The sequence below is a fragment of the Rousettus aegyptiacus genome, unplaced genomic scaffold (assembly GCF_014176215.1).
Source record: "Rousettus aegyptiacus isolate mRouAeg1 unplaced genomic scaffold, mRouAeg1.p scaffold_m13_p_6, whole genome shotgun sequence".
Lineage (NCBI taxonomy): Eukaryota > Metazoa > Chordata > Mammalia > Chiroptera > Pteropodidae > Rousettus > Rousettus aegyptiacus.
Genome location: NW_023416309.1, coordinates 94018243 through 94045704, shown reverse-complemented (window position 1 = coordinate 94045704; position 27462 = coordinate 94018243). Strand labels below are relative to the sequence as shown.

At 37.4% G+C, this 27462-nt stretch overlaps 2 protein-coding genes across 6 annotated transcripts in view; one reads left to right on the top strand and one right to left on the bottom strand.

The window, feature by feature from the left end:
* Positions 1-310, bottom strand: part of MBTD1 (mbt domain containing 1) — a 60553-nt gene extending 60243 nt beyond the window's left edge. For 2 of the 5 annotated variants that reach the window (XM_016121256.2, XM_016121827.2), the window contains exon 1: positions 28-139. Coding sequence is in view for 2 of the 5 variants with exons in the window: in XM_016120637.2 (XP_015976123.1) it covers positions 28-168 (141 nt within the window). In the remaining 3 variants the exon portion in view is untranslated. Of the gene's footprint in view, positions 1-27 lie in introns of all 5 variants that reach the window. The other 3 variants (XR_001593943.2, XM_016120637.2, XM_016120719.2) reach the window with 3 other exon arrangements.
* A 51-nt stretch (positions 311-361) lies between these two features.
* On the top strand, positions 362-27462 carry UTP18 (UTP18 small subunit processome component). The gene is made up of 14 exons (XM_016122117.2): positions 362-836; positions 2406-2518; positions 3899-3997; positions 6158-6225; positions 9585-9673; positions 11244-11369; positions 11470-11644; positions 13406-13506; positions 13775-13865; positions 16416-16539; positions 20421-20595; positions 25097-25239; positions 26446-26484; positions 27293-27462. Exons 1-13 carry the CDS (start codon positions 495-497, stop codon positions 26468-26470), a joined length of 1671 nt encoding a protein of 556 aa, XP_015977603.2. The 5' UTR covers positions 362-494; the 3' UTR covers positions 26471-26484; positions 27293-27462.

The window sequence follows — 27462 nt, the reverse complement described above, 5'->3', positions numbered from 1 at the left end:
CCCCGATTGGCCCACTTCCCTACATACCCTCCTCTCTCTCTCTTCCAGCGTGGGACCCTCTGCAGGCTCCGTACTCCACGGGCCGTACCAAAACGAAGGGGTGGAATAGGCAACTGGGTCTCGTGTTAAGTCGAGTGGATAAAAAATCAGGAGAAAAAGAAGTTTCATTTAGTCATCCTAGTTTGTACTCTGGCTTTCTTGTGTTCCTTTCAACCAGTTGCCGCTGCGAAGTTGTGTTGGAAAAAATTTTCCACTCCAGTCACGCCGCCTCCCCTTCACCCGGAAGATTGGTCCTCCCGGAGAAACTCCCATATGGGGAGGGGCTCATGCGGGGAGTGGGCGTTACGTAGGGCGAGAGCGCTGGTCACGTGCTAGTAGGCTGCGCAGCCTCGTTCTGGTCCCCCGGGGCCCAAGCCACAGCGGACCGAGAGGCGTCTCGGCGCACGCGCAGTGAGGGTACACGTGAGCGCCTGCGTTTCTTCTCAAACCCAACGATGCCGCCGGAACGCGGGAGCCGAACGAGACCGGACCGGAGAACCAGAGCGAAGCCGAACCGGAAGACTCGAATGAAGCCGGATCGGAGAGCCAGAGCGGGGCCGGGCGGCCCGCCCCGAAAAGCTGCTCCTGCATCCCAGCGGAAACCGCCAGCCCGGCCGAGAGCAGCAGCCACGGCGATCGCAGTCGCGGCGGCGGAGGAGGAGAGGCGGCTCCGGCAGCGGAACCGCTTGACGCTGGAGGAGGACAAGCCGGCAGTGGAGCGGTGCCTGGAGGAGCTGGTCTTCGGCGACGTCGAGGACAGCGAGGACGCACTGTTGCAGCGTTTGCGAGGCCCGCTGGTGAGAGAGTCCGCGGCGCGCGGACTGGGCGCGCTCGGGCGGGGCGCGCGGTAGGCGGCGAGCCTTCGGGGGCGGAGCCTGGGCGACCTGCGGCGCCGGGGAGAGCTCAGGTGGGCGGGAGCCGGAGAACGCGGGCGCCGAGGAGGGCGAGACCGCTCCTTTCCCCACCACTTTGGGAGCTGCTGCGTCTGGTATCCAGCAGGCGCTCAAGACGTATTTGTCGAGCGAACTGTAATCAAGATGAGCATCTTCGCGACTCAGCCCCACTATCTTCAAACTCAGTGATTCTTCCCTCGTGGTCGGTCATTCGATCGCCTGCCTCAGTACCCGGTGGTGATTCAGGAGTTCCACTTGGTTCGTGGAATCAGAATTAGTGGGCACGGGCCTGAGAATCTGCGTTTTAACATCTCCCCAACTGATTGACTCGCCAACTTTTGAGAGTGACCCCGTATTCGTCTATTCAACAAACATTTATGAACCTGTTGGGTGTCAGCTACTTTGCCTGGCAGTGAAAACCCTGCATGATTATAATTTTTCCATACTTTTATCATCCCTTTTATTTTATATTCGTTTTTTTTTTTTCGAAGATAGGGAGTGCAAGGCATTGCTCTAGGCACTGGAGGAGAAACAGCAATGAATAAAAACTGACAAAAATCCCTTCCCCTGTGGAGCTTATGTACTAGTGGCAAAGGCAGAAGACAGGAGATAGGTAGTACTGTAAAAGGGAGATTTGGGAAAAGGGAGATGAGCGTGTGTGGAGAAGGACTGTGAAATTTTACATAGGGTGGCCAAGCAAAGCCTCGCCGAGAATTATGCAGTTTTATAATAAAGGTGGACCTAGCAAGTATCAACTGATTGCCAGAACCTCCTTTGGCTGCCTATAGATGAAGCTGCAGAAATCCAGTAGGGAGATAGAGAACTACTACTGGAAAAATGCTGAACTTTGTGACAGTTTCCTAGTCAGGAAAAGAAAGTTCTTGTGAGGTGGGATTTGAATGGCTTTGAGGGATCATAGGCCAGTTAACAGAGCAAGGAGAAATCATTTAGACATTTCTATCGTGGTTTTGGGAAAGCTTAAGCTCACTTCAGAGGTTATTTTGTGGCCTAGATTTAGACTTTATGTTACAGTATAGTTTCTTTAGGTAGCAGGTCAAGAATGGTTAAAAATGGGGAAGAGGTATGTCTAAGAATATGAAATGCGAATTAATTATGATTCATGTTATTTTACTTTTGATGCTCGTCTACCTCTGGTCCTGTAATTTCTGCAGTTCTACGATTTTTTTTTATTTTTTTATTTTTTTGCCATTTCCTTCGTCTGTCATCTAACATTTTGTTGTTCTTGTCTTACTCTGTCTTTTTCCTTTGAGGGTGTTGACTTTCTCTCCTTGACTGTTCCATCCTACTTTGCCTGTGCATCTCCAGGATTTGCTGTTGTAGCATTCTGTTTTTTATTTCATTAGGGGGTCATAAAAGCAAACCATTCTACAAGCCATCTGACTTCAAGATACGTATATCTGCCATCATTGGATATGAAAAACTCAGTGCTTCAGGGTGTTTTGTTTTTCTTAGGTTCAAGTACAAGAAGACTCAGGTGACTCGGAAGTGGAGAATGAAGCAAGAAGTGATTTTCCACCTCAAAAGAAGCCAGTTTGGGTAGATGAAGAAGATGAAGATGAGGAAATGTAAGTTGCCTAATATTTCTTTCAGAATTCTTCTGGATATTTTAAGTATTATATTGCGGGTTTTAAAAAAGTTCTCTGTGAATATGTGAAGATTTGAAAAATTTGGAAGTATAGAAAAGGTCATTCATAATCCTGCCACTGACGTAGGACCACTGTTAGCATGTTGGCATCCTGCTGTGCCCCTCTCCTCTCTGCAGTCTAGACCTGAGTTTGCCTTCTAATTTGGCTATCTCTTAACTGACCATGAACATGTGTGGAACCTACCTCTTTTTTAAAAAATAGAGATGATAATAGTAACTATTGTCAGAATGCTCTTGGGACTGAATGAAGTAGTATATGTAGAGCTCTTAGCCAAGTACCTGAAACTGAGAAAAAGCTAAAAGAAAGTTAGCTAGTACACACAATGTGTACTTTAATAGATAAGAACGAGTGTACTGCAAGCATTTCTCCCCACTTCAAAATAAAAACTTTATAAACATGTATTGTAGTCCGTTGTATGAATTAACTATGATTTCCATAGCTAATCAACATATTTGTCTCTTCATATAACTAACCTTTTTTGTATGTGGTGAAAGCACCTGAAATCTCTTAGTAAATTTCCAGAATGTAATAAGGCATTATTAACTGTAGTCATGCTGTACGTTAGCTCTCTAGACTTATTCTTCCTGAGCAACTACAACTTTATACCTTTTGACCAGCACCTCCCCATTTTCCCCACCTTCCCACCCCTTGTAACCACCATTCTACTCTGTGCTGCTATGGGTTCTACTGTTTTTTTTAGATTTCACATGTGAGATCATTCAGTATTTCTCTTCTGTTTGTCTTATTTCACTTACCATAGTGTCCTTCATATTCATCCATGTTATCACTAATGGCAGGATGAGACCTTAGTGATCTTGCTGTATTAGCTCCTTACACATTGACAATTTCAAACTTTTGTCAAATTTATTGTAGATTTTCTCGCATTTTTCTATTTGTCTTTTAATTTTGTTTTTTAATGTCTGACAATTTAAATTTTTATATAGTCAAATCTATGAATCTTTTTTTTTTTAATAGTCCATCAAAGAGAAACGTATATTTGCCTATATATTTAATTCTTTGTTTTACATAGAATTTGTTTAGGTAAATGGCATAAGTTATATCTAGATAAGTCATTATGAATTTAAGTATTAGCTCTTCAGAGGGTAAACCGGGTGATCTAAAATATTGAAGACTCCTTTTTGTTTGGGAATAATGGAGAATGTGTGTCTGAGATGTTTTACATTTTACAAATCTTGACCTCTATTGTTCAGTTAAATGTTTTCTCAAACTACTAAAGGCAACGACTATTTAATGATTATTTACAAGTCATTTAAAGCATGCTATTTTGTTTTTTTATAGGATTGACATGGTGAACAATCGTTTTCGGAAAAATATGATGAAAAATGCCTGTGAAAGTAAACTTTCAAAAGATGAGCTTCAAAAGAGACTTAAAGAAGAGTAAGTATCCTTTTTCATATAGTTTAACCAGGTGTTTTTAATCAGTAGTTTATTTTGATTTACACAGTCTTTGACTGTAATAGCTTCCTGGGTAGTAAGATGTCCATTTTCAAACAGCTTTGCTATTGGAAGAAATTATTAAATTTTAGTATTTTGGGCAAAGAGGGAATACAAGTACAAAAAAAATGGGAAAAAATTGTAATCCTATCACCAGAATATAATCAGTGATAATATTACTTACTTGCTTGTTCATTTGTATATGGTAAACCGTCTGGTTTTCACAACTTCTAGGCTCTTTCAGTTGACCAGAGCTAGGAAATACATGTATATTTCAAAATAAGGATTTCATGTTGGTTCTTTCAGTTCAAACTTGCAGATCTTTAAAAATCTTTTAAAATATTTTATTTTTGTTTGTATTGACATTTAAAATATCCTAGAGGTTTATTGGATTATCACTTTTTTAAAAAGTTTATTGAAGCATAATTTACACACAGTGAAATTCACTCTTTTAAAGTGTTTTTGTAAATTCGGTTAAACACACCACTGTTGTGTAAGCACCACAACAATTAAGGAGTCAAAATACAGAACACTGCCATTACCCCCAAAAGCTTTCTTGAACCGCTTTGTAGTCTATCCTCTCTCTTCAACGTCTAGTCCCTGACAACCACTGATGTTATGTTTCGTAGATTTGCTTTTCCCAGTGTTTCATATAAGTGAAACCATACAGTACGTACTCTTTTGAATCTGTTAAGCCAATTTAGTGAATCTGTTATTTCAGATACTATATTTTTCAGCTTTAGAGGATCTTTTCAGCCTCTTTTGTTTAGTTCCTATTTTCCCTTATGTTATACTTTCTTTAAATACTTGAATATATTTATATTAGCTAATTCAAAGTCTTTTTGCGCTATTTCTGTTGTCATTACTATGTCTGTTTCTGTTGACTGATTTTTCTTCCCGTTACAGATTATGTTTTTTTGCTTCTCCACATGTTTAGTAATTTTGATTTGGGTTCTGAGGAATGTGAATTTTAAGTTGTTTAGTAGTCTGGATTTTGGTTTTTTTTGTTTTAAATGAGTGTCGAACTTAGTGTTGGAAGGAAGTTCATTGGCTTGGAGATCAGTTCGATCCTTTCAACATTTGTCTTTAGCTTCGTTTTAGAGTAGCATATTGTATTGTAGGCTGTTTAGGTCCATTACTAAGGCATGCCCTTTCTGGGATCTCTACTGGATGTTCAGTAAGATCTTCACTCTAAGTGGTCTGAGCTTTTTGGTATTGTGTAGTCATCAGCTCCCTAGTAGTTCTTGGTCTGACCTCATGGAGTTTTCATCTTATGAGTGTGCAGCTTATTAGTCAACAAAAGTGTCTGTGGACCTCTGTGCAGATTTCTGGAACTCTTCTACAATCCATTGCCCCTCAAAATCTTGTCATCTTAATCTCTTTAAAGTCTGATATTTTTTTCCTTGGCTCCGTGCCAGGGTCTTTTAAAAATGCTTTCAATTTCCCTTCTCTTAAGGACCACAGTCCTATGTGGTTTGTCATCCAATTTCTGAAAACAGTTTCATATATTTTGTGCAGTTTTCTAGTTGTTTATGGTTAGCAGGCTTGGTTTGGTGTCCGTGTCTGTCCTTCTGCATTAAACAATTAAAATGCCTCTTTGCAGTCTTCTAGATACCAGCCCTGTTATGCTTCTTCTAAAGCTTATTTTCTCCAGAGTGAAACTCCCATTTTATTCAAAGGATATATGATGAAAGTTTTGTATATTGTTACAAGTTTGGTCATTTTCTTTCACACATTTTCTATCATATAATCTGTATACTATAGCATTGGCTTATAAGCACAAAGAGACTTTTTCATTTAGACCCAAGATCTGGGATATGTTGATATGAATTAATTGTTTTCATTTAGTTTCATCCATATAACTAGATGCAAATAATTAACAGTAAATATATCTTATATACAGGAGTAGTTTAGATAAAGTTTCCAATGTAAGCGTGTTGAGACTATTCTGTGTGATTAGCCTTTCCGTTCTTAAAGCTAATAACTCCTTTGGAAGAGATTTTGTGTATGCTCTCAAGGATGATTGGACCTATACTTTTTAAATGTATCAAGCTCTGTGAACTTACAGCGGTTACCACCAAAACTTTTTATATTTTTGCTTAGATTCCAGCATGCCATGGGGGGAGTACCCGCTTGGGTAGAGACTAATAAGCGGAAAACATCTTCAGATGGTAAGTGTTGATATCTCTGTTTAAGGTAGTAAATAAATGCTTATTCTTGTTTTGTTATTATTTGATATTTCTCATGAGGCTTACCTAGTTTTTCAACTGGATATTTTTATTTTTTAGTGTTTAGTTTTGAAGTTACCATTTCTCTGAGGGAAGCCCTTTTACAGTAGTATCAAGCTTACTGTTAGGACAGTAATTGATGAATTCTATGACTTTTTTTCTGAACAAAACTATGTTGCATTATAGCATAGGATTAAGGAAAAATGAGTAGTACTGTTCTTGATTCAAAGTCTCTTCTGAAGATATTGGCAGCTAATCTCACTGTCTCCTGGGAAATGGGATATCTTCCTAAAGGAGCACATGTCAAGTCAGGCCCAAATGTTGGTCACTTTATAAGAACTTATTTTTCAAATCCGGTTTTAAATTTGGCTTGTACTGTAACTTTTCTGCTTTTTAGATCTTTGAGTTTAGATATTATGACATTGGATGGTTTGGCCAAGATCTAATTTATGTCCTTCAAATTATGAATTTTTAGACTTGAAATTGACCTTTGAAATCCTTTAGGGAGTCCTGAGTGTATCCTCCAGCACAGTGCGGGAGCCTCTTTCTTAGCATCCTTGCTGTCTTATGGGTTTCTGTGTGATTACCACTACCACCTCTCCTTCCCTTCTTTCCACCCCTGTCAGTCCTCATGATATTCAAGTACTGGGAGCCCATACGAGGAGCCAGTTGTTTTATATAATTATTTTGGAAAACTCAATTTGTTAAGTAGTTTACCTTCTGTTTTCCAGCCAGATACTTGTAGAGGTTGAAGGGATCTTAGTGATGTAGGCTGACTTTATTCCTCCAAAAATCTTTTCTACAACATCTGTTAGGTGATAATTTATCCTCTGCTTAAATATATCAAATATTATAGTCTTTCTTCCCTTCTCTGTAAGAATTGTTAGGATTTTTTTGCCTTTGAAATTTACTTTCCTGCACTCTACTATAATCTTACCTTTTGAAGATATAGAATCTTACCTTTCGTTCATATAAAACTCTTCTGTTATTTGAGAAATCTTTCTCCAAGTTTGTTTTTTAACATGTTAAATATCCTTTGTCATTTAACCTTTTTTTTACACAACTAAATTTCTGTACCTTTGGTCACTATTCTTCCTTCTGGATGAAATATGTTATCCATTTTAGAGTGCTGCATTCATAGAAGCACAGCATTTTAGATCCATGTACTTATAGATAACGTTATGCTGGTTGTTCAAACAGAAAATCTCCTAGGTCCTAGTGGCATAATCCAGTAGAAATTTTTTTATGTCAGTAAAATTGAGGTGGTGAGAGGGTAATAATCTATTTTAGATTATCACCTTTAGAGACCAAAGTTTATAGAGGTTCTGACATCTTCAGGCTGGGTCTTTCAAAGTTGCCCAAGATGTTGACATTCATTTGGCTTATAGGGGGAGAGAAAGAGGTGCACCCAAAGGAGATTTTTATTGGCCTGTCCTATAAGTGGTAGATGATACTTTCACCTACATTTTATTGGCCATAGCTCAGTAATGAGGCCACACCAACTACATGAGATATCAGGAAGTGTAGTTTAACTTTGTGCCCTGGAGAAAAAGGAAATGGATTAGGTCAACAATTAGCCAGTCTGCTGTCATCTGGGATACCTTAGTCTGATTCATTTTACAAATGACAGTGAAGTTCAGATAGATTAAATTGACTTGTCCAAGGTTTATTTCTTATCGGCCAAGTGATGAGTAGAACCCAGCTTTACAGTTATTTCCAACATATTATCTTTATCTATATATACTTTATTGAGTATTTTTGAAAGAGAATTTCTCCCTCCTTTAAACATAACTATAATGCTATTATCACATAGCTCAAAAATCAACAGTAATTCCTTAATATTATGGATAGTTTTATTGTTGCTGTTTTGTTAATTTATCCCCTGTTTGCCCTCCACCAGTCTTTTTAGCTTGCTCTGTAGTCTGCTAAATCTTCATAGGGTTCTTGAATCTGGCTTGATGTCTTTTTTAAGTTTTAGAAATTCTTAACCTGTTATCTCTTCAGATATTTCTGTTTTAGTCTATGAATTACATGTAAAGTAATTTTTTTACAAACATATTCTATATTCTTTTCTGTATTTTCTTTTTTCTTTTCTGTACTTTAGTCTGAATATTTTTTTCTGGTCTATTTTCCAGACCACTAATTCTCCAACTAATTTTGATATACTGTTAAAAAAAATCCTTTAGGATCTTGCAGTTAATTTCTCGGGCTCAATTCTGTATCTTGTCTTTCATTATCTTTGAACATGTTAAACATGTTTTTAGATTATATCTGATAATTCCACTATTTAGATTTTCTATGAGGATTTTCTCTTTTTCCTTAGGTTTTTAGTCTAGTTATCTTGACCTGATTATATTTCACTGAGTGCGGACATTGTATATAAAAACAGTATTGATAGAAGCCTGGGACAATATCTTTCTCCAGAGAATTTGTATACAGTTGACCCTTGAACAATGCAGGTTTGATCTGTGCTGGACCATGTATATGTGGATTTTTTTCAAGTGACCCACACAGTTCAAACCTGCGTTGTTCAAGGGTCAACTGTATTTGTTTCTGGGTAAGTAGCTGGGTAAGGGGCACTATCAATTTCAGCTTCTTATTCCAGTGAGATATTGTGAGGATTCAGAGTTGAGTTTCAGTTTCTGGAGAATTTTCTCATAATTCTTTGATTTCACCCTTAATCTGTAGCCTTTTGTGTCCTCAATCCTAAACCTGGTGGTTTACCAGACCTCACTTATGAACCTTAGAGGGCTTTTAGTGCTGGTTTTTACTCTCTTAGCCTCAGGAGTGTTGTAAAAACTGCTCAGCCTCTCAGCCTTTTTTTACTAGAATTGTTGGTCTTCTCCAGGGTAAAGCAGCCCTATTAGCTCTCTTTGAAGCTCTGATAGTTTGCCAACAGTGATCTTTCAGCTCTAAGTTCCAGTTCTTTTTATGTGAGTTGTTAAGCTAGGTCTACTGTTCACCCTATTACCAATTTTGCAACAATTATGATTTTTTTTTTTTTAAATTCAACACTGACTTTATTTTAGCTTCATTTCATCTTTCTTTAGTTACTGTCTGTGAATGTGTTTTTTATTCCAGAGTCAGGCTTTGATTTGCACCGTATATATTGAGCTTGTGTCATCTCTTTTCTCCCCTTAAAATTTATTTCGCTGTTTTACTTTTACCAATTGCAGCTTAAATAAAGTGGTTGAGATAGGGAGGCTGAGAAGGGAGTTGAAGTTTGAACTATAGACTTATGGGGTAGGTAATGGCCATCTCCTTGATTCTAAAAATAAATTTTGTGGGTTTGTTTGACTTAGATGAAAGTGAAGAAGAGGAAGATGATTTGTTGCAAAGGACGGGGAATTTCATATCCACATCAGCTTCTCTTCCTAAAGGAATATTAAAGGTGAGAGCCAGTGAAGTTAGGTTATCCAGCTGATTACTTCGGAAATCCAGTATGCTTTCCAGTTAAAAATGTATGGATTCCTTTTATCCGTGGGATTAAATGTGTTTGGGATTAAATGTCATTTTGCCTTGATAAATACGTAAGCTGGTTTAAAAAAATTTTTTTTTTGCAAAAGTGATCAAGAAGATTATGTCCCCAGGAATCTTTTAGGAATCCTATTTGATTTTTCCTTTTGCATTTCTCTTTATTTCTGTTGGTACCAGCCTAGTTTATACTGCTGTCATCTGTCACTCAGTATACTGCGGTGGCTCTGTGACTGGTCTCCCCACTTTCACTTTACTTCTTCCTAAGCTATTCATGTAGCAGCTAGAGGGATCTTTTAAAAATAAAACATCAGGTCATGTCACTTTTCATCGCTTTTTGAAAACACTGCCCTTCATCATCTGGTTTCTGCCTACATCTAAACCTTCCCCCCCATATTTCCTTCTCAACCGACACAGGCTTTCTTTCTGTTTCTCAAATCCGCAGAGTCTTTTCTAGCCTCAGAACCTTTGCTTTTCCTTCCGCCTGTCTGTTCTTCAGGCACTGCTAATGGCCATCTCATTATCACCTTTCTGCTCAAATGACACCTTACAAAAGTCTTTCCTGGTCATCCCATCTAAAGCAGCCTCCACTAGTTACTTTCTAACTCATCACTGTGTTCAGCTTGTTCATTGTGGTAACCAAGTACTTACCCAGCACAACGCTTCAGTTAAATATCTTTAAATGAACAGATCTCTCTCTGACAGAGATATTTTTCCCCATTACAAAATGGTGACATGTATATTTAGATGGGAAAGGTTAATTATTAGGAGACAGTGATTCTCTCTTCCCCCACCTTAAGGAACAAATTCATTGAGCTCCTCAAAGGGTGAATTTACCTTCACCAAAAATGTAGTCACCATAAAAATTTAAGTCCAGTGGTTACAAAGTGTATATATAATATATATATATGTGTGTGTGTGTGTGTGTGTGTGTGTGTATATATATAAAATCACTGGACATATATATATATATATATAATTGAAAATTTTAATTCAGAGGGAAAAACCTATTAAAAAAGAAATAATTGTAAATAAAATGATGCATTAGCTCCTCATCGCTTTAAACTAACAACTATGTACCCCGGAAAACATAAGCACTTCATGCCAGCTATAGAACTGTGGAGATGACCACACAGTGCCTCTTATTTTGTGCCACGAATGCAAAGATGCCAGAGTCGGGGTTTTAAGAAAAATTTCCCTGGAGGTCAAAGTCTCTTAACCCTAATAGGTGTATCTTGGGGAAATGACTGTATCCTGATGCTCTAAACCTTAATGATTTAATCTTCTCATTTGCAGGATGGGAAGAATGGATTCTTATATAGTAAAATGACTTGCTAGTTGGTAGCAGATTTGTGGCCTTTTGGTTACCTTTCCAGTACACTTATTTCTGCATGTGAACTACTTTATGATGTCTTTTCTTCATGCTTTAAGGAAAATAATGTTAACCTATCTGAATTGATAAAATTCCAGCTTGTATCTTTCCACAGATGAAGAACTGCCAAGATGCTAATGCTGAACGTCCCACTACTGCTCGGATCTCGTCTGTGCAGTTCCATCCTTGTGCACAGGTGGTGATGGTTGCTGGACTAGATAACTCTGTGTCACTATTTCAGGTATGTGTTTTTAAATGAAGACTTGAGGTGAAAAGTGTTTACTGGCAGGTTACAGGGTCTATGGAAAGAACCAAAAGGAATGTTTTGTACTTCCTTATAGGTTGATGGAAAAACAAATCCTAAAATCCAGAGCATCTATTTGGAAAAGTTTCCAATCTTCAAGGCTTGCTTTAGTGCTAATGGAGAAGACGTTTTAGCCACAAGTACCCACAGCAAGGTGCTTTATGTCTATGATATGCTGGCTGGAAAGTTAATTCCTGTGCATCAAGTGAGAGGTAAGGTTTCTTTGGAACACAAAGCTGGCCAACTCCATCTCCCACCTCCCCCACCCCACAGTTGAGTTCATTTAATGGTATTTACAATTACTTATTTCCTCTCCATAGAACTATGAAAAAATAAGAGTTTCTTTACTTTTAGTATTTGGAAAATGTCATTGTGTTGTTGAAATAATATATTTGAATGAAAACAGTGAACTGACTTTGTATTGAGCACTTATTATGGGGAAATCAATTTGGAAATATATATACCCCTAGACCAGAAAAGCAGTTGCAAATACTTGTGTGTAAAATTAACGATTGATGCTGCAGAAAGAGCATGAGCCATGAGGTAGAAAACCTGAGTTTCAGTTCCTTGAACAAATTATTTCACCTCTCTGACCTTCAGGAAATTTGGATACCCTCTAGTTCTTCTGGGGTTTGTTATAGTAGAATTTTGATTAACTGTCAGAGGAGGGAAAGCACTGCTTTTGGAGGTTATAACTAATTTAAAGAATAAAGTAATTAAAAATAAACTTTACCAGGTATAAATTTATGTTTCTTCTGCCTTATCCATTCCTCCTTTGTATTTTCCTACCTCGTTACCACAAAATATAGTGACACCTTCATGAATCTTTTGGGAACCAAAGCCATTGTAATGAGGTCGACTGGGTTAACATAAGTCCTGGAAGATGGTGTTGGCATGTGCTGGGATTGAAAATAATGTGCCTGGATCGATTCCAATCAAGAGACCTAGGGTGTCATCTCTGGGGGGAGGACTAGAGTAAGGGGTCCAGTTTCTAGTAGTGTGGACCGTCTAGACCAAGACTTTATAGGAGAGACGGTCTGTAGATTTTTCTAAATTCCTTTTCTCTGATTAATATTTTAACTTAGCAACTTAAAATGTTTTTAAAAACTATTATATATATATTTTTTGACTAGGCAATCTGTTCATATGGTGCAAAGATCCAGTACTTAGAAATGGGTGGGTCGTGAAAAGTCTCTTCTGCTCTATCACTCTGGCCACTTCTCTTCCTTGGAGGTAGCCAGTTATACTCATTCTCTATGTATCCTGTCTGTTAGACAACTTTTTAATGAGTAACTTGGCTCTCCAAGCAATCTGTTATCAGGAGTCTTCCCACAGTCAACATGAACCTTTCAGTCATGGAAAAAGGGACCCGTCCCTTTGTAAATAAGTAAATTGACTCTCTGGTTTATATGCCTAGCTCATGTGACCTGGTTACATGAGTTACATTTTGAGAAGCTAATCAACTCTTGAATACACCAATGCCTTGTGTTTTTTCTCTTTTTTTGTATACACAAATTTAAGGATTAGACCTCTCATTCATCATGGGATGTTTAGTAGGTGGCCAGCAACTAGTTTCTATACGTTAGTATGTTTTTGGTTCTTTTTCACATCAGTGTATTTTCCCTTCTGGTAATGAACTTTGTGACAAGTATATTTATCCTTTTAGTTAATTATAGGTATTACTGCTTACATTTGGAGAATTGGTCGGTAGGTTTACTGTTTGTTTAGATAGCTGAGTCTCTGGCCTGCAGTGAAAATAGTGAAGATAAGTTGGCTAAACACTGTGGTGACCTTATATTTTATATTTGTGTCCTAAATCAATGCTGGGGTCAGACTTATTCAGTGTCTGGGCCTAGATTTGGTTTAATTTGGAGCACTTAGATATTTTAAAAGGTCAGAAACTCTCAATTGTCAGTAAAAGATAACTAATGAAAACCATATTGATCCTTATTTATTGGATCTTCCTTTCTTAGGTTTGAAAGAGAAGATAGTGAGGAGCTTTGAGGTCTCCCGAGATGGGTCCTACTTGCTTATAAATGGTGTTGCTGGATATTTTCATCTGCTGTCAATGAAGGTGAACCATTATTAATTGTTGCTTATTCTTTTAGGATAAGATATTAGTGTAGGATACTCTGGTGTCCTTAAATCTGCATCTCAGATAGAGGAGCACAGTGGGACTTGGGGAGAAGTTGTGGACAGTGAGGGGAGAACTTCTGAGTACAGAGAAAACACAGCTGAGTGGGTGCTACAAATTGGGGAACTAGATTATTTTTATTCTACACAGCGTGATTCTTCTGTGCACCTCCTAACAATTTGATAAGTAATACTTGGTATCCTTTTAGACTAAAGAATTGATTAGTAGCATGAAGATCAATGGAAGGATTGCAGCATCCACGTTCTCTTCAGATAGTAAGAAGGTATATGCCTCTTCAGGTAAGTTAAGTTAATAACATGATGTGAAGCTTCTTTGAAGCTTGGAATTTGTTTACATTTCAAGTTTAACCAAAGCTGTGTTCGATTTTAGACTTTCTTGTTTTAGTAAGAAGGTCAGTATTATTTTTAGAATGCATTTTTTGTTGCCCTTGGCCTTCTCATTTACTAACTAGTAATAGTGAAGGGCTAACCATGTAACAAACACTGCTAACATATTTGGGGGAAAGATGGAGAACAAATAACTCATTTAAAAGATGATTCATTCTAAGACTTTATTTGAAAGTTACATAGAATCTCATCCCCTTTCTTTTAGTACCTTTTGGCTTAGATCATGTTTGGGATCGTCTTCCTTATTGTCTAGAAACAGTTCAGATCTCATCCTCCCTGATATTTCTTTAGTACTATTGAGCAACTTTTGTCATCTGTGCTGGTCTCTCCTGCTTTCCTGCTCTTCTGCCTTTTTGATCATCTTGTGTCACCTTTCAACTTGCTCCCTTTCCTGAAGGATTTTGGGAGCTTTACAATCTCAGTGTAGCCCATGCTGTTTGGTAGTGGGAGGCATTAGAGGGGTTCTGCCCGTGAGTAGTATCCTGCAATCTATGCAGGGCTTTTTAGCATTTTATATATATACACACACACATACATATATATGTATATATATATAAATATATATACACACACACACACATATACATATACATACACACACATATATATATGTATATATATATAAATTTATGTATAGAAATTTATATATATACATATATATTTTAGCATTATATATATATATAAATATATATATATTTATTACCTCAGCAAAAAGCATTTGGTGATATAACAATTTTTTTTTTTACAAGTTTTTAAAAAAGGATTAACTTAAAAAAAAAACTCTTAACTTTAGTGTTAACTTTAATTTTTGTTCTGGTTTTGGCCTGGAATCAAACTTTCACAAAGTCGAGTCTCTTACATTTGTATTTTTTAATCAACTAACGTAAGGTCAGCAGCATCTGTTTTCCGTATATTGTGCTGAGTTTTCTGGGAGGTAAGGAATTGATTCAGAGTAGTGTTCTTAATGAAATGGCCCTTGGACGCTGGGAGAGTCAGAGTGGGGGAGAAGGGGTGCAGGGTAGGTGGAGGAACTGAAATTTGATATATAAATTGGAAGTAGATGTAAAATATTTACAAATTTGGTGACTGGAGGTCTTATTTTACCATAAGAAAGGTCCTAAAAAGCAGGGAAGGGGTACTTAAAAATCAAGCCTTGGTAACTTTAGGGGGTTGCCTATGTTTTGTTTGTCCTCCCCCCTCTTGTCTTCTCCTTTTCTTCTGAAAGGAGTAGTTTATGTGATTGGTATATTGTTCATATTATATTGTTACATGTAAAGAATATTTTGAGATAGAGCTGAATAAAGAATTTACCTTTCATCTTTTTAGCTTTACCAGTTTTTTTGTTTATTCATGGATTCATCATTGTTTTTTTGCGCTAAATCATCATCACCTCCTGACCATTTAATGTACCCACATCCTAGATGATCTTCCTGCCTTTGATCCCTTCTCTTCCCATTTTAGTCTTTTGCTAGCCAGACTAAGGTAAACACCTTCCTTTATTGTATCATTACCCTACAGACAAAAGTAAAGGTTTGAAAAAAAATGCAATTAAACTTTTCCAAATATATTTTACTACTACCTAACCTATAACCATATAATAGCTTTGGAAATTTTATTTGTTAAGTAAATAGTATAAAGTGAAACCTACTGAATTCTCATTGGGTGGATAAGAGTATAGAAGAGTGAACTTTAGAGCAATATCCACAGGAAACAAAAAGCTGATAGGTGAGTGAGATGGGCGTAGGGTCATTATAGAAATAAACCTGTAGTGGGTGTGGAAAAGAGGGTGGTCATCAGTACTGAGTGCTCTAGGAATGAGAAAAAGGGGCTGATTTTGGCAATTAGATGGTCATTTCTGTTATGAAAGTATTTGTGTTCTCTTCAGATTTAACATTCTTTATCTTGGACACATTCTCCCTTCTCAAAACTATTTGTGCTTATTCACTTATTGTTTAAATGATTTGGTAATAGATAAATTATGCATAGCTTCTTATTTAAATTATAAATGCCTGTCTGGATCAGTTCATTCTTCACCTCCATCTCCTTCTCCTCCTTTATCATCAGCATCATCATCAGTTAGATATCATCTAGTCTTACGTTCTAGTCAGGTGCTCTAGTACCTGTTGATACATGTCGAAAGATCTGTGCTGGTGGGTATTTTGTTTTTCGCTTTTTCCAATTTTGCTTTTTCTAAAAGCTCAATTCAAGCTAAGAGTTTGTGATTTTTACTCTATTGTTCATTAGTGACTAATTGAGATTGTAGTTTTCTATACATGTGAATATGCAAGAAATATTTGTAGGCCAGTTTTCTAGACCTACGACATTTATAGTAGGTCTTTATTTATAATCCTTTGTACTTTTAAAGAGGGACTGAGAATGGTCAGTTCACTTTCAAGTTTAAAGCAAAATTAACCAAACCCTTTTTTGACTCTCTTCATTCAGCGGATGGGGAAGTTTATGTTTGGGATGTGAATTCCAGGAAGTGCCTGAACAGATTTGTTGATGAAGGCAGTTTATATGGATTGAGCATTGCCACATCTAGGAATGGACAGTATGTAGCTTGTGGGTAAGTAAAGAGAGGTTCTTGTAATTTTTAATCACATTGTGCTAGTGAGAAGATATTAAAGAATCGAATATACTAGGTGGTACTTAAGTAGTTCTGTTTATAAACTATTCAGTAATAGGATATCTGTAAACCTGGGTCGTTTGCATTTTATCATCTTAATGCAGTGTTCAATATTGATGGTGGCTTATCAGCTTTTTGGCAAAGAAGATAATGGACTGCCTTACATCACTGTATTGTTTCTTATGTTTGAAACATCGATGTGATCACATCACGTTTTCTAATTACTATTTTAGCTAGTTGCCGTTGATGAGGAAATAGAATTAGGTAAGTTGGGTTCAAGTCCTAAAGATACTTAAAGCATTTTCGCCTTCATCTGGCTAGGTGGTATAAACCAAAATCATGTTCTTTGGAAACACTTTTTACTAACATGGAAATTTTGAAAATATTATCTAGAACATGTTATTGTGTTATCAATGGAAAAAATGGTTATTACACTGGGGAAAAGATGGCTTTATCCCCTCCTTGATTCTAAAGATGGAGGATGGGAAGAGGAGATATTAGATACTTAACCTGTAATTCTAAACTGTGTTACCTATCAAACCACTAATTAGCACCTGTAATTTTAGAACTTCCAGAAATGGATCTTTCTGACTTTTCTTGGACTAAATGTAATTGATTCATAAGGGGATATCAGTCAAATCCTCCCTGGGCGGGAGGTTAAGTGGGTCTTGCTCTCCAGAAGTATAGCATACTCACCATTTTTTCTTCACTTTACTCTCTCTTTTGAGATGGAAATTGGGGAAATTGCTTGTAAATACCCCTAACACTCAGAAAATTGGTTAGCTACTATACCTGTGGGCCTGGGAGGGAAGGGAAGTAGAGCCAGGCTGTGGAATTTGAAGACGGGGTCAGCATTACCTGATCTGCCATAGGCACTAGGACACTGGCAGGTACCTTGGGGTTGGAGTGCTCTGGTTAAGGCCCCTCCTTTTCCTGTGTTACCTCTAGTCACCACGCCTGTGCCGAACCTGTAGGGAAGGGTGTTTCAGCCTGAGCCCAGTATTTACCAGAGTAGTATGCACCATGGCAACAATTTATGATTAGCAGAACTTCTGGGAATAAAGCTCCTTTGAAATGAAGAATGGTGTTTACACTAATTGTAGCTAATTTTAAGCAAAACTGCTTTTGCCTTATGTGGGGCAAGAATAATTGCATAAAAATTACCTTCACTCAAATATGTGAAATTCGTTTTTTTTTTCTCTTTGCCTCTCTTTTTTGTATCACTTTTATTAATCTCCTTTGAATGGCCCAAACAGGAAAGATTCTAATGGTAGTAGTTTACACTGATTTGATTTTAATTGCCCTTCATTGTAATTGAATTCTGATGTGCTTGGTCAAAGACCATTATTAGATTTTTATTGTGAAACCTATAAAGGCCTTAAGGCTTGTGGAAGGAATTTCTGATCAGGCAGGTAGGGTGCTGGTGGTGGATTGGTAGGAAAACCTGAACACGTCTGACGTCTGACTGGCCAGGTGTTGCCTCCCTGCCTTCCCTTTCCTTCCCTCCCCTTCCAGTCCTTTCCTTCTCCCTCCACCCTTCCCCCTCCCTCCTAGTACCGGTGTGAAACTCTTGTCTTCTGCTGCTGAGAATTTAACTCTGTCTTTGATTAAACTCATCTGGTAATATTGTTAACTCTTCTCATTCAGTGTACTGACTTAAAGCGGATGCTTCCTGTTTACAATTCTGATAGGAAAATAGGGAAACCAAGAACGTTGTAAAGCGCTCTTTTCATTTACATTGTTTTTTACAGCTTCAGTTAATCTCCTTAGATTAACTGATGTACATTTGTATATCAATGTTAGAACATACTTGGGAAGTCGTTCTGGGCAGCCTTTGTTTAATCGACAGGGAACTGATGCTCTGAAGCGTTCTGTGAGATGCAACTGAAATCATTTTATTGATAAGGAAACAGGTCTTTTAGGTAATTTAAGTTTTGTTTATTGGTTGTTACTCATTAAATTGATTACTGGCAGAGCTGGATCTGGAACTCAGGTTGTCTGCCTCTCAGTTCTGTCTTTCCACAGTGCCACTTGCCAAATATTTTGATTTTATTTTAAAAGAATATTGGATAATTTAGGGCTATAGAAAAGTGTGGACTTCATTATGATTTAGGGCCTGGAATTATTAGTCCTTTAATGTTTAGCACTCCCATTAAACAAAAAATGGGTTTTTACATCATTTAGAGAATAGAATCTTTAGAACATTTATGTTTTACAATGGAAGAAAACGTGTTTCATTCAGTGATGTGTTTTGCTTTGTTTTTTTAATTCATAAAAAACATTTATTGAATATTGACCTAGGAATTGGGAGATAGAACAGTGCATCATCACTTTCTTATAGTTCATGATCCCACGGTGCAGAGCTTATATACATGTATGTCTGTTTACAAGGCAAGTCTTCCTAAGGGCAGAAGTTGATGTAGTGGTTTTTTTTTTTTTTAAGAGTATAAGGAATGGAGAAGGCTGTCATAAATGAACATCTGGAAAAGATTTTTTTGAGATATTGGCACGTGAGCTGGGCATTTTGAGGGTCCCATAGTATTTAGAGAAAGGCATTAAAGATATTAGAAGGGGTAAGGGAATTCAGGTGTGTGTTCTAAGTGGAGTATAGATGGGATGACTCCGAAAGGAGTTAGAAGGTAAAGCTAAGCAGGCAGAGAACAACTCGTAGAGGTCTTTGATGCTGTGTTGCAGAGTGTCGTCGTCCTATTGAGTGGAAAGAGAAACCGTGAAGGAGTTTTAAGCAGAGGGGAATCATCCTATATGAATTGTAGGGTTTTGAGACAAGTAGTTCTCATAGCAGCCTTTGGAGGCGCAACAGAGGTGCAGAGAGACAAGTCTGGAGGTCATTGCCATACTCCAGGCAGGCATTAAGTAGTAAGGACCATCACCAGGCCACTGGGAATGGGAACAGAGGAGATGGGCAAGTGGTGTTTGTGAAGGATGTCATAACTGCTTAGAAAATTGAGATGGGAGAGAAGCAGTAACATTCTCAGGCTCTAAGCCTAAGCAGCCAGGAGAGTGGACTTGTCATAGTATGAGGGAGGAGGACTCTTGCATATTTCAGGTGTATACTACATTTGCGAATTAAGTTTCTATGAGTTACAAGTACCTTATTCCTGCTTCTTAAAAATGATTCCCATAACATTAGGTGGTCTGAACATTGAGATCAAAAATATTAACTGAAAGTTCTTGTTTGTGGATATTTCTGTTAATGGTAAGGTCGTTAGGATTCACTTCTTATGAGTATTGTGTATAATTCATTGCTGGTAAATGGCTCAGTAAACTTGGAGTGGGTGATTACTTTCATAACTCTTGACTGTAGATATTCCCAGTAGAGCAAAACTAAGATGCCTGCTTTTACATCTGTTGTCTGGCACCGTTTTGGAAGTTCTCACAAATAAAATAGAAAAAAAAAAAGAGAGGAGATCTAATGGGGGAAGGACAGCTCTCATTCACATGTTGGAATGCTAGGTCAGCCATAAACCTTTGCATCCCAGGCACTTAAACAGTTAAAGTTGACATTTGGTAAACCTTTTTGAAGGAATGAATAATGGAGAGTCTGTGCTTTCTTGAGTTTTCTAACTAGACTCACAATTGAAAAGCTGCCAGGGTTTTCAAGAGTTCACCAAGCTGGAGTAGAACTGAAAGAATGTCTGCCTTTTTTGCCTTAGGATGAACTGTCCAGCCCTGGTCCCTTTGTAACATACTATATATGATTCCTGCAAATATCATATTGAGGAGTATCTGTATTTACTTAGGTTGTGAAATCTCTTTTGCTGGTTTTTAATCTGTTGTATTATTCTCTTTTCTCTTTCCAGTTCTAATTGTGGAGTGGTAAACATATACAATCAAGATTCTTGTCTTCAAGAAACAAACCCAAAGCCGATAAAAGCTATAATGAACTTAGTTACAGGTGTTACTTCTCTGACCTTCAATCCTACTACAGAAATCTTGGCAATTGCTTCAGAAAAAATGAAAGAAGCAGTCAGATTGGTAATATTTCTTTATCCTTCCCTTTTATTATTGATAACTTTAAAATTTAAGTTGAAGACATGGAAAGATGACAGGAAAGGAGAATGTTGGATTACTTTAAAAAGAGTAGCTTCTTTCCATGAAATTGCTAGTATTCTAGCTTCGGGGTGTGGTCATAGAAATGATGTACAATAGCCACTAAATTTGTGTTAATTCATTTCTTTTTGAAAAGCTGTGCTTCCATGCGGAATATTTCTTAACTGGTTGTTCTTCATTTTCAGAGGTTTCTTTCTTTCAGCACATATATTAAAGACTATGTTTAAGGGAAACACTTCTTTCCTGTGCAGTTTTCTTCCCTCATCTACCTTTTTAAGGCCAGTAGAGGCAATTCTTAGATTTTGAAAATAAATTGTGTAAAAAGATTGCAATTTAAATAGCTAGATAGTAGTCATGAATATACCTCTGTGCCAAGAGTTCCCGGACGTACCCCAGGTTTGGTGCTTTCCTGGGGGGACTCCCAACTAAGACTTAACTACTGAGAAAGGACATAAAGTAAGATCAGCATGTGGCAAAGTCTGGAGGAAACCAGGTGCTGGCTTCATGCAGTCTCCTAGTGGAGTCACAGGGCACATTGCCAAGGACAGATGTAACAACATGTGTTGTGTTTTCTACCAAGGAAACTCATTAAGAGACTCGGTGCCAAGGTTTTTATTGAGGTTTATCATGTACTTACCCTCTGCCTAACACGTACCAAAATTCGAGGTACCCAGAACTAAAGGCAGGTGTTTAGCATAGACCACATTGTGCAATTGTTTTAGGCACAGGGAACCATCCTTGTCATTTAGAGAAAGTTTCATATCAGTGTAGGGAACTTTATCAGTTAAGTTGTCAGACACCATCTAAGTAAGGGCCACCCTTGCCAGTAGGCCTTTCTAAGGATAACAGCCTCAGGCCTATGGTAATTCTTTTGTACCCAACCTCAGCCCTCAGCCCTCAGCTTAAATGTCATCACATCTCTGAAGTTTCCTTCCTTTTAGGCAGAACCAGTTTCTTCATTCATTTAACAGGCATTTGCTCTAGGCACCAGGTTTACAGATGGAATAGAAATTTGAATAGCAGTATTACATTGTGCTACAGTATGTGTATACCAACAGATTGTAAGCAGAGACTATTACTTTTATCTTGCTCACTCAGCAAAGACTCTTGCATATTCATCAGCTCTATATAATAGTGTATAGTTTACAAAGATTTACAAAGAATCCTACAAAAATTTTTGAGCCAAGTAACTATCCACAGGGATTGATTAACTTACCCAAAGTCAACAGCAAGTAAAGGGCTGAACTGTGCGTTCAGGTACTATATTCTTTATAGCACTTTAGTGGTATCCAGCTGCATTCCTCAGAGCTCTAGAATGTGTATAGGACTTCAGATGGCAAGTAGGTCAAGGAGGAGGCCGAGCTCTCACCTGTATCATTTAGAACAGCCTTGCTGTTATCTGGTACATACCGACATTCTGTATGAGGTTTTCTTTGAGGAGAGAAAGGTGTCTGCTAGAAGAAGAGTTTGAAAAATATAGTATTGTTTTATTGCCTCTCTGTTGAATGAATCATCTGATAAAAGAGAAGATTCTAATTCAAGTCAGCTTTAAAATCTCCACTCCTCTAGTGGGAGTGGTGGACTCGTACACATTAACCTTTTATAATTTTAATGGTAGTAAATTGTTTTATAAAACCATGGAATCTATTTCATGTTGACGTAATATATTCTGTAAGACACCTAGTTGTTAGTTCTGCCTAGTTTGCTTCGCTGATTATGGCAGCATTTATGGTTTTTTATTGTGACAAGATCACACAAGGAATTCATTAGTAACCACCAAATCCCATTTTTTAAATGGTAGTCAACCATAATATCTAATGGAAAGAAGCCAGGCATAGCAGCTTCAGAATGCCTCAGTGAAACAGTGTTAATATCATTAAATGCAATCTCTTATAATGATCCAAACAGTTCTGTTATCCCAGCACAACTCAGTGAATATAAATGTAAACCACCGTACCAGTAAGAGACCCAGAAGTTAAATTGTTTTTACATCTGTAATCTTTTATGTAGTAGAAAGTTGTGGAACTTCTTATCCATTAAATTAAGGATAAATGAGTTTTTACTTGTTGAATTTTTGCTATCTGAGGCCTTAAATGACTGAAATGGTGTTGGAGATAAAGGGAATTTTCTGAGGTAGAAAAGTCGATTTCTTATGGGGCTTTTTCTTGATTAATTGTTCAGTTACAACTTTTACTACAAGAGCCTAAAGAGAGGTTAGAGCACGTCCAGCTTCTCACCGGGTACAGTCATTGGTCAGAGGGAAGATGTACTAATGCAGGGAGAGGTTACACTGAGGACTTTGTAGATATAATTGAGTCTCTTAGAAGGAAATTGTGAACATTTTTTTTTTTTTTTTTTGCCCCTGATAGTCAGTAGAGGAGATAAAATACGAAAACGCGTTGTCAATACGTTGGCGCTTATCCTCCATCAGGAGTAACACACTGGCCTGTGGCGAGAGGGCCTGGCCACCATGTAGGGTTGGGTAGGTTATTTGTTGCATGAGAGCACCACATCTACGGGGACACCACTTACATAATACATTTGTAAATGTGTGTATTTACCACAGTGTTTCTGGTACTTCGTTCTGTTTATTTAACTATAAAAACACACAGCTACCTTCTGGTAAAAGTGGGCTTTAGAAAATTGCTGTGTCTTGTGCCCCAATTTTTGCCCTGTTAGGGAGTTCCCTATTTTAATAAGCAATTGATTTGAGTATAAAGTTACATGAATCCAAATTAGGAGACTTTTTCCAATTTAGATTACAAAATAAGGGTGGTTTAATATAATAATCTTTAAGAAGTCATTCAAGTAGAAAGGTTGGTTCTGGTTTGTTTTGTTTTGGAAGAGTCAGAAAGCAGCTCCCCAAGCTTCAGTCATGCCAGGGACGTTAATGAGCAAATGTCTGGCTATAATTTGAGTATCAGTTTATATATAGGTTGGAAACAAAAGTGAGGTGTGATGCCATTGGATCACCTGTTCAAAGTTGGTGCATGTTTGGAGGGTATAAACTTATAACCTAAGCAAAACACAATTAAGCCAAACCACTTATCAAAAACTCATAATTTCTGCATTCCCAAACTAAGTGTAAAACATTTTGCGTTATATGTGTTGTGGCTTCTCTTCTAAATTTCCAGTGTGCTTTAAATACTTTCTGTATACATGCACACACTTAAATTTTTCAAGGACTTGTATAGGGTAGTGTTTAAGAAGGTTAAAAGTTAAGCTCAAATTGGGTACTGCCAACTTCTTAGCTGTGATAGGTCAGGACCATTTCTCATTAACACTAATGCCTTTGCAGTGATGCAGTGATGTACAGGGAGAACCTGCCTTCTGGAGAAGTTGAGAATAATTGAAAATGGCTTGGAGATTCACTATAAACTTTATTTTCTGGACCTGTTGGTCAATAGGTATATATCAGAGGGAGTAGGGCCTAATAAGTGACTGTCTGAAACCTGTTTAATAGATAGATGTATACGTATATTAATGGGTTCTACCCAGTACTTGTCTCTGAAAATCACCTTGATTGGATGGTTTAGTCTCGTGTAAAACCATGTAGGATGACAGACTACCAAGATAAGTAGCTGAATGGTGACTCCATGTATTTAAACATGGAGGTGCTATTTTCTAGGAAGAGCTAGAGAACGTTTGAAAGTGAGAGTTGTTAAAATCCTAGTCTGCTTAAGGCAACTGCTTCCATGCGTGAGTTTTATTTATCCCCAAACTGGGTGAGGATTTGTCTTATCTGTCTTAGACTTGGGCTCATTTTTCCCAGAAGAAGACTCTTGCAGAAGGAAATTCTCCTTCATGCTTAGGCCTGGCCTCGAGGTGAGCTTTTGGCTCTAAGTCAGAACACAGTTTCACTTGATGAACCAGTATTTTCTGTCCTCCCTGAGGGGAGAGTGTAGAAGGCAAAGAATGTAATCACATAGTTGAAAAGTAAAAGTGTAAAAAGCAAACTCTGTGATGTTGGAATACTTGGTATGATTCTGCCCAGGTTTCACTTGTATAAAATCAGACTCTTCATACAGTTTAAGTATCTGTTCCCTGTAACCAAATTTTAGAATTCTTTACTGTGGTCATTAAGGTAGAGCATTAATGGGTATTGCTGTTTGACTTTCACTTTAGTGTATTCATTGATTTATTCATTCAGCAAACACTTGAATCTCCCAGGTACCATGCTAATTGCGGTATTAAAAGCATCAAGAAAACGCTTTCATCTCTTCCCTCTTTTCCCCCTTTTTTAATAGCACAATGAAAATCAAATTTTAATTTTGAAGTGTTTTGCTACATGGATAGAACTGTACTTCATGTGTGCCGCAATCAGAATAAACTTTTTGTTCCAGGAACAAGATAGATTGAAGAGTAAAATTTATGAAAGATGAGTTCCCAGTTGTTAAAATTTAAAGCTTTTTATTATTTCCTGCAGGTTCACCTTCCTTCCTGTACAGTATTTTCAAACTTCCCAGTCATTAAAAAGAAGACTATTTCTCTTGTTCATACCATGGATTTTTCTCCCAGAAGTGGATATTTTGCTTTGGGGAATGAAAAGGGAAAGGCCCTGATGTATAGGTAGGTATTATTCATGTTTAAAAGTCACAAATACCTGTAGGTTTCTTTTGAAAATATGAAGAGATAACCATCATTACATTTCTAATTCTACAATTATGTACAATTTATTAATTGTACTTTATTAATTGTAATTTATTAATCAGTCACAATTATAAATTATTAATTTGCGGAAAAGGAGCTACTTTAATACTGTTGCCCCTTTCTTGGTGCCTAGTGTTTAGATTCACCTTTGTTAATTTGCCAGTTTGCTGTTTATTCCATGGATGTTTATTTCCCTGCAGCTATAAACTGTAAATAAGGATATTAACCTCAAAAATATCCAGAAGTTATGCTCTGTCCAGGTTCCTTTTGGCACTCAACCTATTTGGCTATAAAGCAGGAACAAACAAAATCTAATTGTGTCGTTGCTAAAAAATGTAAATGACAGGTGGCTCTTCAGGGAGAACCGAAGAGCTGGAAACCTGTGACTTAAATCACAGCCCCCTTTCCTTGCTCCCTTGTGTCGGTAGTGAATGCTACCATGTTTATGTTTATATGCTTCAGCGAAGGCCTGCTTTCAAAATAAAGTGAAATCTGAGGTGAAGAAAAGAAAGCATGTAAATTGATTTTGAGGATATAGTTGTGAAAAAAGAATAGAGTGAAGAATAATATGGTTTCAAGTTCTACTTTGAAAGGAAAATGGGTTATATTGGAAATTTGATATATTCTGTTATTCTCATTTCAGATCATTTTTGGACTGATTCTTTCAGTTTGGATTTTATAAAAGAATGCTGAGTCTTATTGCACTTAGAAAATCTCTTCCAGTGCTTTGGTTTATTATAACTGAATTTTTCTTTTTTTTAAGTAGGCCCCAAAGGCTATTAGAGTTTTCACCAGAGCATTGCTTTTTAGTGAGACTTTCTAGCAAGTGAGTTGGACTGACAGTATTACTATTGGGTATGGCCAGTCAGATATTTATAGACTCCAATTTGATGCTTTGAGGTAAGCTTAATGCTTTTATCTAAAATCTGAGGTATTAACATTAGGATCCTTCAGAATGTCAGATTGAGGAGTCTTAATCTAGCTGCCTGAGAAAATGATTGTGATTACATTCCGCCCCCCCCCCCCGCCCCCCGCAAATACTCCTAAATGCCATTCTGTGATCTGATTGACAATACTCTGGGTAATCACAAAGCAGTTTAGATGTCTTGTCTTTTATTTTTTCAGGTTGCATCATTACTCAGACTTCTAAAGAGATTATATGAGGTAAGAAAATCCTTTTAAATTGCTTCTTCGTGTTCTAAGGTTACACCTATAGCTGTCAGTGGCAGGGGGACCAACCACATCAGCTGATTTTTGTTTCTTTGCCCTTGGGTTGCTAGATATTCAGTTAGGGGAGTGGGATGGAAATAGATCAGGAAGAGCCTGGTTGGACTGACATCTTCCTTGGGAACTTCTTATCCCAAATCACAACAATCTGGCTTCTTTCTTTGGAGGTTGGCTCTTTAATATTTTGTTCAGTAATGGTCATTAAAATTGTAATGACAGAACATTTAATCCACAAAAGAGAATAGATTTAACGGTGAGAGATAAGTATTTTCAGATATAAATACAGCTTCCATGAGCTCAAACTCTCTTATTTCATACATGTTTCTTGAGAGATTATAAGTAGCTAGTGAATAGTGAGTGGCTTGTCACAGAGCTAGTTAATGGCTGGTCATTAGTTTTGCTGCTCCAAATTTAAATCAGTAGGACACGATTCCTCTCCCATGGCTTGATCTTTGACCTGAGAGAGATGGTGGTTGTTCTGAGGTAGAGCTTTGCAGTTGGCTTGTTCATCATCATTAACTAATTTGGTTTCCTCCAAGATTCATAAATATTGAGAGATTCTTGGGGTGCATATAGACTTAAATAGGGAAAAGAATTTTTGAAGGTGGAGGAATGGTAAGCAAAACATTAGCCAGAAGGGGAAAGCAGTCCAGCTATCCTGCCTCCCAAAATTAATTGCCAGTATATGTTTGTTGATAATCAGCAATTATAATCAAATGTGTAATTTCTTCTGTTCTTTCTTCAGATTCAGTTGAGTCACAAGAGAAGTCTGTCCTGCTACATCTTCTCATGAACTTTCCCGAATGTGTAGTGATATATGGATAATGATTTTTTTGAGCCAGCTGTACTTATTTAAGTTAACAGAAATGTCTTAATAAACACATAGTAGCTTTTGTCCAAAAATAAATGTATTAA